This window comes from Hypanus sabinus, chromosome 29 (assembly GCF_030144855.1).
Source record: "Hypanus sabinus isolate sHypSab1 chromosome 29, sHypSab1.hap1, whole genome shotgun sequence".
Classification (NCBI taxonomy): domain Eukaryota; kingdom Metazoa; phylum Chordata; class Chondrichthyes; order Myliobatiformes; family Dasyatidae; genus Hypanus; species Hypanus sabinus.
The window spans coordinates 25,520,805-25,534,414 of NC_082734.1; the positions used below are offsets into that span (position 1 = coordinate 25,520,805).

Sequence of the window (13,610 nt, forward strand, 5' to 3'; positions counted from 1 at the left end):
TAACGTATTGGAAATTAGATTTGGACTCATTATTGTGTCCGCAGTGGGTAAATTTGGAATGCAATGAAGTAAAGGGATATTCTTTATTCTCTGTTCTTGGTTCTTCTCTTCCTGCTGATTTAGTTAAATTTAATAAACAGATATCTAATCCTGTTATTAAACACACATTACGAATTTGGTTTCAATTTCGGAAATTTTTTACTTTGAAAAACTTTGTGCTTGATAGCCCTATTTTATTTAATTTTTTCTTTAAACCTTCCTTGACAGATCAAGCCTTTAGCATATGGAAAAGGAAAGGTATAAAATGTTTTCGTGACCTTTTTTTTGAAGGTACTTTGATGTCTTTTGACCAACTTTCCAATAAATTTAAATTACCTAAATCTAATTTCTTCAGATATTTACAAATCAGAAATTTTTTACATAAAGTTTTACCATCTTTTCCCAACTCAACTTCAACGGATTTCTCAGATTTGATTTTTACCTTAAATCCTTGTCAGAAGGGATTAGTTGCTTTTATTTACAACATGATTATGAAGATACAACCAGAGATGTCTGATAGAATTAAACAACAATGGGAAAAAGAACTTCGATACAATATACCAACAGATAAATGGGAAAAAATTTTACAAATGGTTAATTCTTCTTCTATATGTGCTAAACATGCTTTAATACAATTTAAAATTGTACATAGAGCTTATATGTCTAAAGATAAACTTGCTCGATTTTATTCTCATATTAACCCTCAATGTGATAGATGTCATTTAGAAGTGGCTTCACTGACCCATATGTTTTGGTCATGTCCTACTTTACATAACTATTGGAAGGACATATTCGTTACCATTTCCTCAATTTGGAACATCGATTTACAACCTAACTTTATTACTGCAATCTTTGGTATACCAAATGAGGATGGTAATCAGTTTTCTCCTTCAATCAGACGAATGATTGCTTTTGTAACATTAATGGCCAGAAGGTCTATATTACAAAATTGGAAAGAAGTAAACCCTCCTACCACGTCTCAGTGGCTTTTTCAAACTATTTCTTATCTGAGTTTGGAAAAAATTAGGAGCACTATTTTTGACTCGTCAATTAAATTTGAAGAAACTTGGGGACCGTTCATCCGACATTTTCATATGAATTAATTTGGCCTTTCCCAGACCTTCACTTTGTTTATTCTTGTTCAGGTATGGAGTTCCGGAGTTCTTTGACACTATCATATACTTATAAACTGTTATTATTGCCCATGTTAGTTTTAGTTTAGTGTTTGTTTCATATATATATTTTCTTTCACACATTTCTAATTTTTTTTTCTTTTTCTTTTGATGATTAGTTTTGTTTTTTTTTCATATATAATTATATAGACTTGATTGATTAATGTACTTTTTTGTTGTTGATGTTTAATAGGATGTCATTATCCTATTATTAATGTAATCTTAAGTCTATTGTATTCATAACCTATTCATTATTATGTTATGTTTTTTTTATATTTATATGAAACTCAATAAAAAGATTGAAAAAGAAAGAAAAGATCTTTAAAAGCTTCTCGATCTTCAATCTTCCCACTAGATTTAGCTACCTTATATAACTTGCTTTTTAGTCGTATACTTTGCTTTATTTCTTTACTTAGCCACGGATAACTATTTTTTTCTTTTACACCCTTTTTTTTTCAGTGGAATATATTTTTCTTGATAGTTGTAAAATAACTCCTTAAATATACACCACTGATCAATACCGATCTACCCTTTAATCTATTTCCCCAATCCATCTTAAGCAATTCTGCTCTCATACCATTATAGTCTCCTTTATTTAAGCTCAGTACGCTTGTTTGAGATCCAACCCTCTCATCCTCTAATTGAATATGGAATTCGACCATGTTATGGTCACTCATTCCAAGGGGATCCTTTACTAGGACATTTTTTATTAGTCCTGTCTCATTACACAGGACCAGATCTAAGACTGCTTGCCCCCTTGTCGGCTCAGTAACGTATTGTTCAAGAAACCCATCCCGAAAACACTCAATAAACTCTTCTTCAAGGCTGCCGTGTCCGACTTGATTGAATATGAAAGTTAAAATCCCCCATAATTATAGCTGTTCCCTTATTACAAGCCCCAACTATTTCCTGATTTATGCTCCGACCAACTGAGTTACAGCTGTTTGGAGGCCTATAGACTACTCCCACCACTGCTTTTTTTCCCTTTACTATTTCTTATTTCTACCCAAATTGTTTCGTTATCCTGATCCTTTGAGCCAATATCATTTCACTTTATTGCAGTGATTTCTTGCTTTATTAACATAGCCACCCCACCTCCTTTTCCTTCTTCCCTGTCACTCCTAATTGTCAAATACGTTTAATTGTCAAATATGTTTAATTCCCCGTCCTGGTCACCCTGTAGCCACGTTTCCGTAATTGCCACAATATCATAACCATACGTAATTATTTGTACTGTCAACTCATCAATTTTGTTCCTAATACTACGTGCATTCAAATAAAGGACTTTCAAATATGTTTGACACTTATTTCCTACCTTTTCCTTTTGTACAACTTTATCTCATCTCCATACATTCTTTCCCCTCCTGACACACTGTCTTTTTATTCCTCCACTTTTACCTACATTCATTACCTTCTCCATTGTCTTTTTAATTATTTGCTCTCTAGAATCGTCCCCCCCACTAGTTAGTTTAAAGACCTCTCTGCAGCCCTAGTTATATGATTCGCCAGGACACTAACCCCAGCACAGTTCAGGTGAAGCCCGTCCCTCCGGAACAGTTCTCTCCCGTCCCAGTACTGGTGCCAGTGTCCCAAGAAGCAAAACCCACTTCTCCCACACCAAACTTTGAGCCACGTGTTTAACTCCCTAATTTTATTTAACCTAGCCAAATTTCCTCGTGGCTCAGGTAATAATCCAGAGATTATCACCCTTGAGGTTCTGTTTTTTAATTTGACCCCTAGCTGCTCATATTCCTGTAACAGAACCTTCTTCCTTGTCCTATCTATGTCATTAGTAACGACGTATACTAAGACAACTGGATCCTCGCCCTCCCACTGCAAGTTTCTCTCCAGCCCAGAAGAGATGTCCTTAACCCTGGCACCAGGCAGGCAACATAGCCTTCGGGACTCGCGCTCTCGGTTGCAGAGAACCCTATCTAACCCCCTGACGATACTGTCCCCTATTACTACAACATTTCTATTGACTCCCCCCTCTGGAATGGTCCCCCACTCCACTGTGCTATGGGCAGGTTGCTCATCCTCCCCACAGACCCCGCTCCTGCCCTCACAGGGAGTAAAAGCCTCGAATCTGTTGGACAAGAGCAAGGCCTGCATCTCCTCCAGCCCTACCTCCTGGATTCCCCTACTTGCCTCACTCATAGCCACACCATCCTGTGCTTGACTGCAATCTACATTAGTTAATCTATTAGGTGTGGCTATCTCCTGGTACACAGAGTCCAGGTAACTCTCCCCCTCCCTGATGTGTCGCAGTGTTTGAAGCTCGGACTGCAGCTCATCAATATGAAGCTGGAGTTTCTCGAGCAACAAACACTTGCTGCAAATGTAGTTGCCGCGTCCCTCAATGGGGTCTACCGGTTCCCACATTTCACAGCAGTAACACATCACCTGCTCCATGCAAGCAACTAGCTGTGAGAGCTCTGCAGCTCCGGTCTTCCTCGCCTCACCCGGTTCCGCCAAAGCCCTTAGGCCTCCACTCTACTCCCGGCTCACTCCACCGCCCGCAACGACGCTGCCCGCTGTATCGGGCTGTGTTCCTTTTAAATCTCCCGCACTTCACTGCCCGATGTCACATGCCTGCACAGTCCCGCCTCTCTCCGGTAAAATTCAAAATGGCTTCCGCCTCACTCTTGCTCCGATTCTCAGAAGTCCTTCTCCGAAATAAAATCTGAAATTACATCGGGATTAAGAAGAATACTAGCCCAGCGCAGACTCCTTTTTCCTGGGTATTACCTTTTCTCTCCTTTGACTGTTCATGGAGGGTCAGGGTATGTACACTGTTGTGTAAACTCTTTGTAATTTTGTAACTGAGCCAATAAAGGTACTTAGTAGTAAATACAGATCCTTTTTGCCCCTAAATGCTCATTATTGATGAGAGTTAATACTTGAGGACTAATCCTTGTAACAGGCAGCACATCCTTTTGCATCCATAAGGGGCCCAAAACTGCTCTTAATACTCCAAGTGCAGTCTGACCAATGCCTTATAAAACATAATGTTAATGTCTCACCCATAGCCAGAGCTGGACAAATCTTCCAAGTCAGCGACATTAAAGGGAAATTCCAAGGAACAATTGCAGCAACAACCCCTGAGGAAGGAAATTAAGTTATACATTAGGATGTTTAACAATCAGGATTTATCATTGCAAAAAGACACAAGAAGCTCAAATTTTGGATGCCTTTCAGGACCGAACAATAACAGAGAATATTGCACAATGGATTTGAATCCTGCACAGGCTAAGAACTCCCCAAACTCAAAATGCTTTCATGTAGGAATGTTCAGACTGTTAAAGCCGCTGACCGTCCCAGCTCTCAGTACATAACAAGATGTAGATAGTTAGCTAAATTTGGCACTCAACTAACAGTATCAGGCAGCACTGCTACTGGGATGTTGCTGTGGGAGTGCAAGAAAAAGGCACCAATATGCTAGGTGTACATTAATGAGGTTGGATGTACATTGGAACTAGCCAGGGGCTTGATGGGAGTGTTATGGCAGGCATTTTACAATACCTAACGTCTGCTGTATCTGCCTTCAAAGTACTCAATGGGCAAGTGTAAAGATGAATTAATGCTTAAGATCACACTGCACACCATTGCAGAAGGTCAAGATGACACGAAGGGGAATTAATCCAGTAGGTACAAGTTCGGGAGGGCAGTGCAGAGGAACCCTTTATGCAGTTAAACAGCCACTTCAGTCCATCTGGTCCACATTTTCTATGAATCCCATCTAAACCAGTCCCATTTGCTCACACTTAGCCCTTATCCTTCTAAACGGTAGTGCAATGCTTTACAGTGCCAGCAGAGTACAGGGTTCAATACTGTCCATAAGGAGTTTGGTGGACAGTATCTTGATTGGCTACATCACTGCTTGGTATTGAAACACCAATGCCCTTGAACAAAAAATCCTACAGAAAGTAGTGGATATGGCCCAGTCCATCACGGGCAAAGCGCTCCTCACCATCTACGTAAAACTCCGTCACAGGAAAGCAGCATCCATCATCGGGGACCCCTGCCACACAGGTCATGATCTCTTCCCGCTGCTGCCATCAGGAAGAAGACGCAAGAGCCTCAGGAGTCACACCACCAGGTTCAGGAACAGCTACTATCCCTCAACCATCAGGCTCCTGAACCAGAGGTGAGAACTTCACTCAACTTCATTTGCCCCATCACTGAATTCAGTGATAGTTGGACTCACTTTCAAAGACTCTTCATCTCATGTTCTCAACATTATTTATTATTATCATTTTACAAAATTTTGTACTTGCAGTTTCTTGTCTTTTGCACACTGTTTGTGTTTCATTGATTCTATTATGGTTAATGGATTTACTGAGTATGCCCACAAGAAAATGAATTTCAGGGTTGGATATGATTGCATATATGTACTTTGATAATAAAATTCACTGAATTTTGATCTTTCAGAGGGGAATCATGGTTTGAATAAGGGGAAGGGAGAAAGGAGGGAGCGGGAAGCACCAGGGACATTCTGCAATAATCAATAAACCAACCTGTTTCTGATTGAGAGAGAGAGATATATATAAACTGTGTATATATACACACACATATCAATCAGAAACAGGTTTAATAGTTTATGACCGGCATATGTCATAAAAATTCGTTAACTTCCTGGCAGCAGTATAATACAATACATGCTAAACATAGAAAAAAAACTTAAGTATAGATAAGTAGTGAAAAATTAGAAATAAAAAATTAGTGAGGTAGGCATTCAGATTAGGGTTAGTGAATTGTGGGTATGCTACATTGGCGCCAAAAACACAGCAACACTTCGAGCTGCCCACAAGCACATCCTCAGCTTGTGTAGGTTATCGACTCAAACGACACATTTTACTGTATGCTTTGTTGATCATGTGATAAATTACGCTAAAATTTTTTAAATCCTTTCTTAAGTCAGCCTATAACCCAGGCACCATCTTTCCCAAAATTGATTAGATGACAAATCAACCTATCAATACAAATTGGCAGGGTTGTCAGAAGTTGATAGAGCCGGTAAACTGTATAGGATTGTTAAGGAGGCAACACAGTGGTGTTAGCCTTCATTCGTCAGGTGACAAAGTGCCGCGAGATAATATTGCAAATTTATAAAACTCTGCTTAGGTACTGTGTTCAACTCATTATAGGGATTCAGAGCTTCAAAGAGGGTGCAGAGGAGATTTACCAGGATACTGCCAGGCTAGAGAACATGTCTTATGGCAATAGGTTGGCTCTTCTCTCAACAAGGTACTGTTGCAGCTCTGTAAATCCCTGGTCAGACCACACTTGGACTATTGTGTTCAGTTCTGGTTGCCTCATTATAAGAAATGTGGAAGCTTTAGGAGGGATGCGGAGTAGATTTAACAAGACGCTGTCTGGATTAGAGAGCATGTCTTATGAGAATGGATTCCGTGAGCTGGGCGAGAAGTGCTTTGATGGAGGTGTAGAAGATGAGAAGAAGACAGTTAAGAGAAGTTTTCCCAGGGTGGAAGTAACTAATACAATGGGGCGTAATTTTAAGGTGACTAGAGAAAGGTGTATGTGGGATGTCAGAGGCAAAGTGGTGGGTGCGCGGAACACGCTGCTGTGGTGGTGGTAGAGACAAACGCATTAGTAGCATTTAAGAAACTCTTAGATCCAATCATGGATGATAGAAAAATGCAGGGTAATGTTGAAGGAAGGGATCATACTGATCTTAGACTAAGTTAAAAGGTCAACACAAAGGTCGTACCCCTTTACTGGGCTGTAATGAACGATGTTCCAATATTAGTTGGAATATGAAACTTCAGGCAATGGGAACAGTACTCTTGTTTGATGCCGTTAAAACCAAATATTTGAACAGTCATGCAGTTGCACAGCATGGAACTAGGCTCCTCGGACCAACTGGTCCTTCTGACCAAGGTGTGATGATTTGATCAGCTGTCCTACAGCCCAAGACCTTGTGTAAAGGTTGATTCCCTTGATGAGATGCGGCATTTTAGCCTGGTAATGATTAGATTACACTAAGCAAAAAACAGCATCTACAGAGAAGAATTTTTGCAAAAATTCATCCCATGAAGACACCTGCTCAGGGTCTTTACCTCAGCCTCTTCTGAACCAAGTGGATAACAAACCCCAAATCTGGGTTGCTTCTGTGCTCCAAACTACAGACCCGCTTTCAGGCACTCTGCAACTCTGCATTATTTGTTTACTTTTTAAAATTATTTACTCAATTTGTATTCTTTTGCAAATTGGTTGTTTGTCAGCCTGAATCATTTATAATCTTTCATAAATTCAATTGTACTTCTTTATTTTCCTGTAAATGCCTGCAAGGAAACAAATCTCAAGGTAATACATAGTGACATACACGTACTTTGATAACAAATTTACTTTGAACTGCACTTCAAATCATCATCTTGCCTTGTTCTTGTTGCCCACATCAATAGGACTTTGAGGAGATTTGGTCTAACATCTTAAACACTCGAAGACTTCTACAGGTATACAGTGGAGAGCATCATGACTGACAGTATCACTGGTATGGGGAGGGGGGCTACTGTACAGGATGATGCAAGCTGCAGAAGTTGTAAAATTAGTCAATCATGGGTACCACCCTTCGTAGTATCCAAGACTCCTTCAAGAAGCAGTGCCTCAGAAAGGTTGCGTCCATCACTAAGGACCCTCACCATCTAGGGCACACACTCTTCTTATTGTTACCATCAGAAAGGAGGCACAGGAGCCTGAAGGAACACACTCAGCAATTGAGGAACAGCTTCTTCCTCTCTGCCATTTGATTTTGAAATGGACATTGAACCCATGAACACTACCTCACTACTATTTTCTGCACTACATATTTTAACTATTGTGTTTACACACACCCCCCCCCTCCCCGATTAATACCAGCATATATCATGAAATGTGCTAACTTAATGGCAGCAGTACAACGAAATACGTGATAAATATAGAGAAAAAAGACGAGTATATATCTCTTAAATAGTTAAGTTAAAATTTGTAGTGCTAAAGAAAACACAGAAATAAAAAGTAGTGAGGTAGTGATCATGGGTTCAATGTCCATTTAGACATCAAATGGCAGAGGGGAAGAAGCTGTTCCTAAATCAACGACTATGTGCCTTCAGGCTTCTGAACCGTCTTTCCGATGGTAACAGTGTAGAGGGCATGTCCTGGGGGGTGGGGATCCTTAATGGTGGACGCTGCCTTCCTAAGTCACGGCTCCTTGAAGATGTCTTGAATACTATGGAGGCTAGTAACCACGATGGAGCTAATTTTACAAGTCCCTGCAACTTAATTCGATCTTCTGCAGTAGACCTACCATACCAGATGGTGATACAGCCAGTCAGAATGCTCTTCACGGTACATTTGTAGATGTTTTTGAGTGTTTTAGTTGACAAACCAAATCTCCTCAAACTCCTAATGAAACATAGTCACTGGTTTGCCTCCTTTTAGCTGCATCAATATGTTGCATCCAGGTTAGGACCTGCGAGATACTGACACCCAGGAACCTGGAATTGCTCACTCTCTCCACTTCTGATGCCTCTATGAGGACTGCTTTCAATGACTTACTGTAATTCAGTTTCTCTTCTGCATTTATCATCCATTGCATTGTACTGCTGCCGCAAAGTTAACAAATTTCACAACATATGCCAGCGATTCTGATCAATGCGCAGTGCCTGACAACTTATTTTCTGCGAGGCAGCATTAAGCAAGTATTAGAAACAGTTGGCTGCAGCAGTGGCACAGATTAGTTTATTAACCCAGTCATCCAATACCCTAGAGTAGTAATTTGGTCACCCTGATTCAAATCACACCATTGTAAGTACAATTTAAAAGCAAAAGTGAGTCATTGATACTGATTGAATGGGTAGCTTTATTTGTCGCATGTACATCAAAACATACAGTGAAATGCGACAATTACATCAAATCAAATCAGTGAGGATTGCGCTGCGCAGCCCACAATTGCTGCCATGCTTCTGTCATTAACAAAGCATAGCCACAATTCACTAACCCTAACTATACATCTTTGGAATCTGGGAGGAATCTGAAACACCCAGAGCAAACCCACATGGCTACAGAAGGAATGTACAAACTCCTTAAAGGCAGTGGCAGGAATTGAACCTCTATCTGTAATTACCAGTGCTGTAAAGAGATGTGCTAACCAAAATTAAATGCATTCTATTCAAAGTTAACTTGGAAATGGGAAGTTAATATTGGCAGGTGCCACTAACACCCAGGTCCCAAAAAAAAAGAAAATTTATAATAAGCAATTTAAAACAAGCTCATGCACAAGACATAAGCAACAGATTTCAGATAATCTTGCACTAAATTCACAAACAACAAATTATGTATATGTTAATCAAACCAGAGATGCAAACTGTAGTCCATAAGCACAAATGTACGCCTGAACCAAAATAAATTTGTGATGCTGCTCAGGAAGCTGCTCACTATTGCTCTCATGTCAGTGCGTGTTTTTTGACTGAAAGATAGAGCGTGTAATAGGCCATTCTGGCCCATCAAGCCTGCACCACCCAACTACACCTATTAACCTGTACATCGGTGAAGTGTGGGAGGAAACCGGAGCACCTGCAGGAAACATATGCGGTCACAAGGAGAACATACAAACCCCTTTCGCACAGCAGTGGATTTGGACCTGGGTCATTAGTGTTGTTAGTGTTACACTAACAGCCTCACAACCGTGCCATCTACTTAAATACAGATGTTGGGAATCAGAAACGGGAACAGACAAAGGAGAAACAAGAGACTACAGATGTTGAAATCTAGAATGACAGAGAAGATGCAGAAAAAAACTTAACAGGTTAGGCAGCATTTATTAAATATTAACTTGACATGGGCAATAAATGGTGGTACCTAATGCCTGGATTACAAGGAAGATGATAGATTAAGTATACAAGTGTCCCTTACTTTACTAATGTTCACTTTACACCACTTTGCTTTTACCTACATTAGACCTACATTAGTAACCTGTTTTTGCATTACAAAGAGGATATTCACTTTTAAGAACATTCTTCCCCATATAAATTAATGGTTCTTCGCTTTACGCCATTTCGGCTTAAGGAAGTTTTCATAGAATCGCTCTACCTTTGTAAAGGGAAGGAGGGAACACCTGTACATGTACAAAAGACAAAGCAACATATGAAGGCTCGGAATAGGTTTCCGTCAATTTTCAGTCACAATGGAGTTCATTTTTGGAACTTAGCAGATTCTCATCATCAGCGCAGGTGTAACACAAGGCTGTGTGCTTAGACACTGCAGAATTTTATACTTAAAACTGTGTGGCCATGCACAGCTCCAATGCCATATTTAAGTTTGCTGACAACACAACAGTTGTTGATCAAATTAAAGGTGGTGATGCATCAGCATACAGGAGGGAGACTGAAAATCTGGCTGAGTGGTGTCACAACAACCATCTCTCACTCAATATCAGTAAGAACAAGGGTTGTTTGATGATGAACTTCAATAAAAAATAAATTACAAAAAAAAAACCAAGGAGGGGACTACAGGTAGAGGAAACTGTGGGTCCACTGGGGGATGAGGGGTAGAAAGTGTCAGCAATTTTAAATTCATTGGCATTATCATTTCAGAGGTTCTGTCCTGGGACCAGCATCTAAGTGCCATTACAAAGAAAGCATGGCAGCGCCTCTATTTTCTTAGATGCTCGTGAAGTTTCAGTGTGTCATCTAAAAGTTAGACAAGGTTGTAAAGTTCAAAGTACATTTATTATCGAAGTATGTATGCAGTATACAACCCTGAGATTTGCCTTTCCATAGACAGCCACAAAACAAAGAAACACCATTCAAGTTCAAGGAGACATCGAACACCCACTGCACAAAAAAAAACAAATTGCGCAAACAGCAAAGAATGAGCAAAAGACACAGAATGTAAAACATCAAATCACATTGAAACAGTCTAGGAACGTTCAGTTTATTTCAGTTCAAAGTAGCGTTATGTCGACCATTCACTGCAGGCCACAGAGCATCTGCTCCAATCAAAATAGCCCAAAATAAAATAAAATAGCGATAAAAAAGGAGCAGCCAGAAGCCAGAGAAACATAACATGAACTGTAGAGTCCAATCCACAAACAGTGCTTATTAAACCTTGCCCAAGACCCAAGCCCCTGGCAGCATCAAGCGAGGGGGGAGTAAGAGAGAGACCAGGTAGGCAGACGGCTCTGAAAACCCACTCAGCTTCCACTCGTCTTCATCCATCTCAATCTTGTTCGACACTTCAATCAGTGAGAAAAGGAGTCAATCTTGGCCTTGCACTCCGTCGCCAGGCCACACACACCACTCCAAATCTCACTGAACTCCCTCAGAGACAGCAAAGCGCCTGATCACCCAATCAGCCTGAAAGCACACCATCAAAATGTAATATATACATGTGTAGTGAAGGGCATACTGATTGGTTGTATCACGGCCTGATATGGAAATACCAATGCCCTTGAATGGAAAATCCTACAAAAAGTAGAAAATGCAGCCCAGTCCATCACGAACGAAGTTCTCCTCATAATTGAGCACATCCATGCACAGCGGTTTCACGGGAAAGCAGCATCCATGGAGGGTCCCCACAATCTGAGCCATGCTCTCTTATCACTGCTGGCATCAGGAAGGTGGTTCAGGAGCCTCAGGACTTACACTATTAGATACAGGAACAGTTATAACCCCCAACCAGAGGAGATAACTTCACTCACCCCAATACTGAACTGTTCTCACAGCCTACAGACTTTCAAGGACTCTTCATCTCACGTCCTCAATGCTTTTTTTTTGTAGCTGCAGTTTGTCTTTTGCACATGGGTTGTCAGTCCGCTTTGCTGTGAACAGTATTTTTTAAATTGATTCTATGGTGTATCTTTGTATCTACTATGAATGCTTGCGTGAAAATAAATCTCTGGGTTATATATGGTGACATATATCTACTTTGATAATAGAGTTACTTTGAACTTCTTGAAGTTTGAACATTTCAAAGTTATTTTCCACATCCATCACTTACAGACTACTGGCTCCATCTGGTGACAAAATTCAGTAACAAGCAAAGAAACCCACTGATAAAAAAACGTTATCTGCATTTTATGACATATAACCATATTACAATCACAGCACGTAAACAGGCCATCTCAGCCCTCCCAGTCCATGCCGAACTCTTAATCTCACCTAGTCCCACCTACCCGCACTCAGCCCATAACCCTCCACTCCTTTCCTGTCCATATACCTATCCAATTTTACCTTAAATGACACAACTGAACTGGCCTCTACTACTTCTACAGGAAGCTCATTCCACACAGCTATCGCTCTCTGAGTAAAGAAATACCCCCTCGTGTTTCCCTTAAACTTCTGCCCCCTAACTCTCAAATCATGTCCTCTCGTTTGAATCTCCCCTACTCTCAATGGAAACAGCCTATTCACGTCAACTCTATCTATCCCTCTCAAAATTTTAAATACTTCGATCAAATCCCCCCTCAACCTTCTACGCTCCAATGAATAGAGACCTAACTTGTTCAACCTTTCTCTGTAACTTAAGTGCTGAAAACCAGGTAACATCCTAGTAAATCGTCTCTGCACTCTCTCTATTGATATCTTTCCTATAATTCGGTGACCAGTCGCCATTTGATGACATGTCAAAGTCAACATAAATTTATTATCAAAGTATATACAAGTCACCGCGTACTACCAACATTCATTTTCTTGCAGACATTCATATTTGAACAAAGAAATAGTTAATGAACAGCTGTACAGACTGACAAATAACCAAAGTGCAAAGGATAAACTGTGCAAGCACAAAAAAAATTAAAAATATGTAAATAAATAATCTTGAGAATATGAGTTGTAGAGTCTTTGAAAGTGAGCCCATAGGTTGTGGAACCAGTTCAGTGTTGAAGTAAGTGAAGTTATCCATGCTCGTTTAGGAGCCTGATGGCTGAAGGTAATAGCTGTCTCTAAATGTGGAGTTGAACGTACATACATCCATACATTTATTGAGATACAGAGTGGCATAGGCCTTTCCAGCCCTTTGAGCCATTCCGCCCAGCAATCCTTTAATTTGATCTGAGCGTAATCACGGCACCATTTAAAATGAGCAATTAATCTATCAAAGAGTGTATCTTTGGACTGTGGGAAGAAGCCTGCACAGTCACAGGGAGAACATACAAACTCCTTACTGGCAGTGACAGCAATTGAATCCATCTCCTGTGTACTGTAAATTGCTGCCAGAACCACTATGCCACCGCGTCGTTCCACGTGGGTTTAAGAGGTAAAAAAAAAGTTGTTTTCCTGTAGCACTGTTACCTTGAAATGTCCACACATCCATTGCTAGTGATGCAACTGCTTAATTGTAGTCACAGTTACAACACATGACACAGTGCAGACAATTTTACACTGAGCTAACTCCCACAAG

At 40.3% G+C, this 13,610-nt stretch overlaps 1 protein-coding gene across 2 annotated transcripts in view; it reads right to left on the reverse strand.

Moving 5' to 3' along the window:
• Nucleotides 1-13,610, reverse strand: part of aldh16a1 (aldehyde dehydrogenase 16 family, member A1) — a 97,615-nt gene that overhangs the window by 63,562 nt on the left and 20,443 nt on the right. The window contains exon 5 of one of the 2 annotated variants that reach the window (XM_059953979.1): nucleotides 4,235-4,312. The exons of the other annotated variant lie outside the window; for it this stretch is intronic. Within the exon in view, the coding sequence (XP_059809962.1) occupies nucleotides 4,235-4,312 (78 nt within the window). The remainder of the gene's footprint in view (nucleotides 1-4,234; nucleotides 4,313-13,610) is intronic. 2 annotated transcript variants of the gene reach the window in all.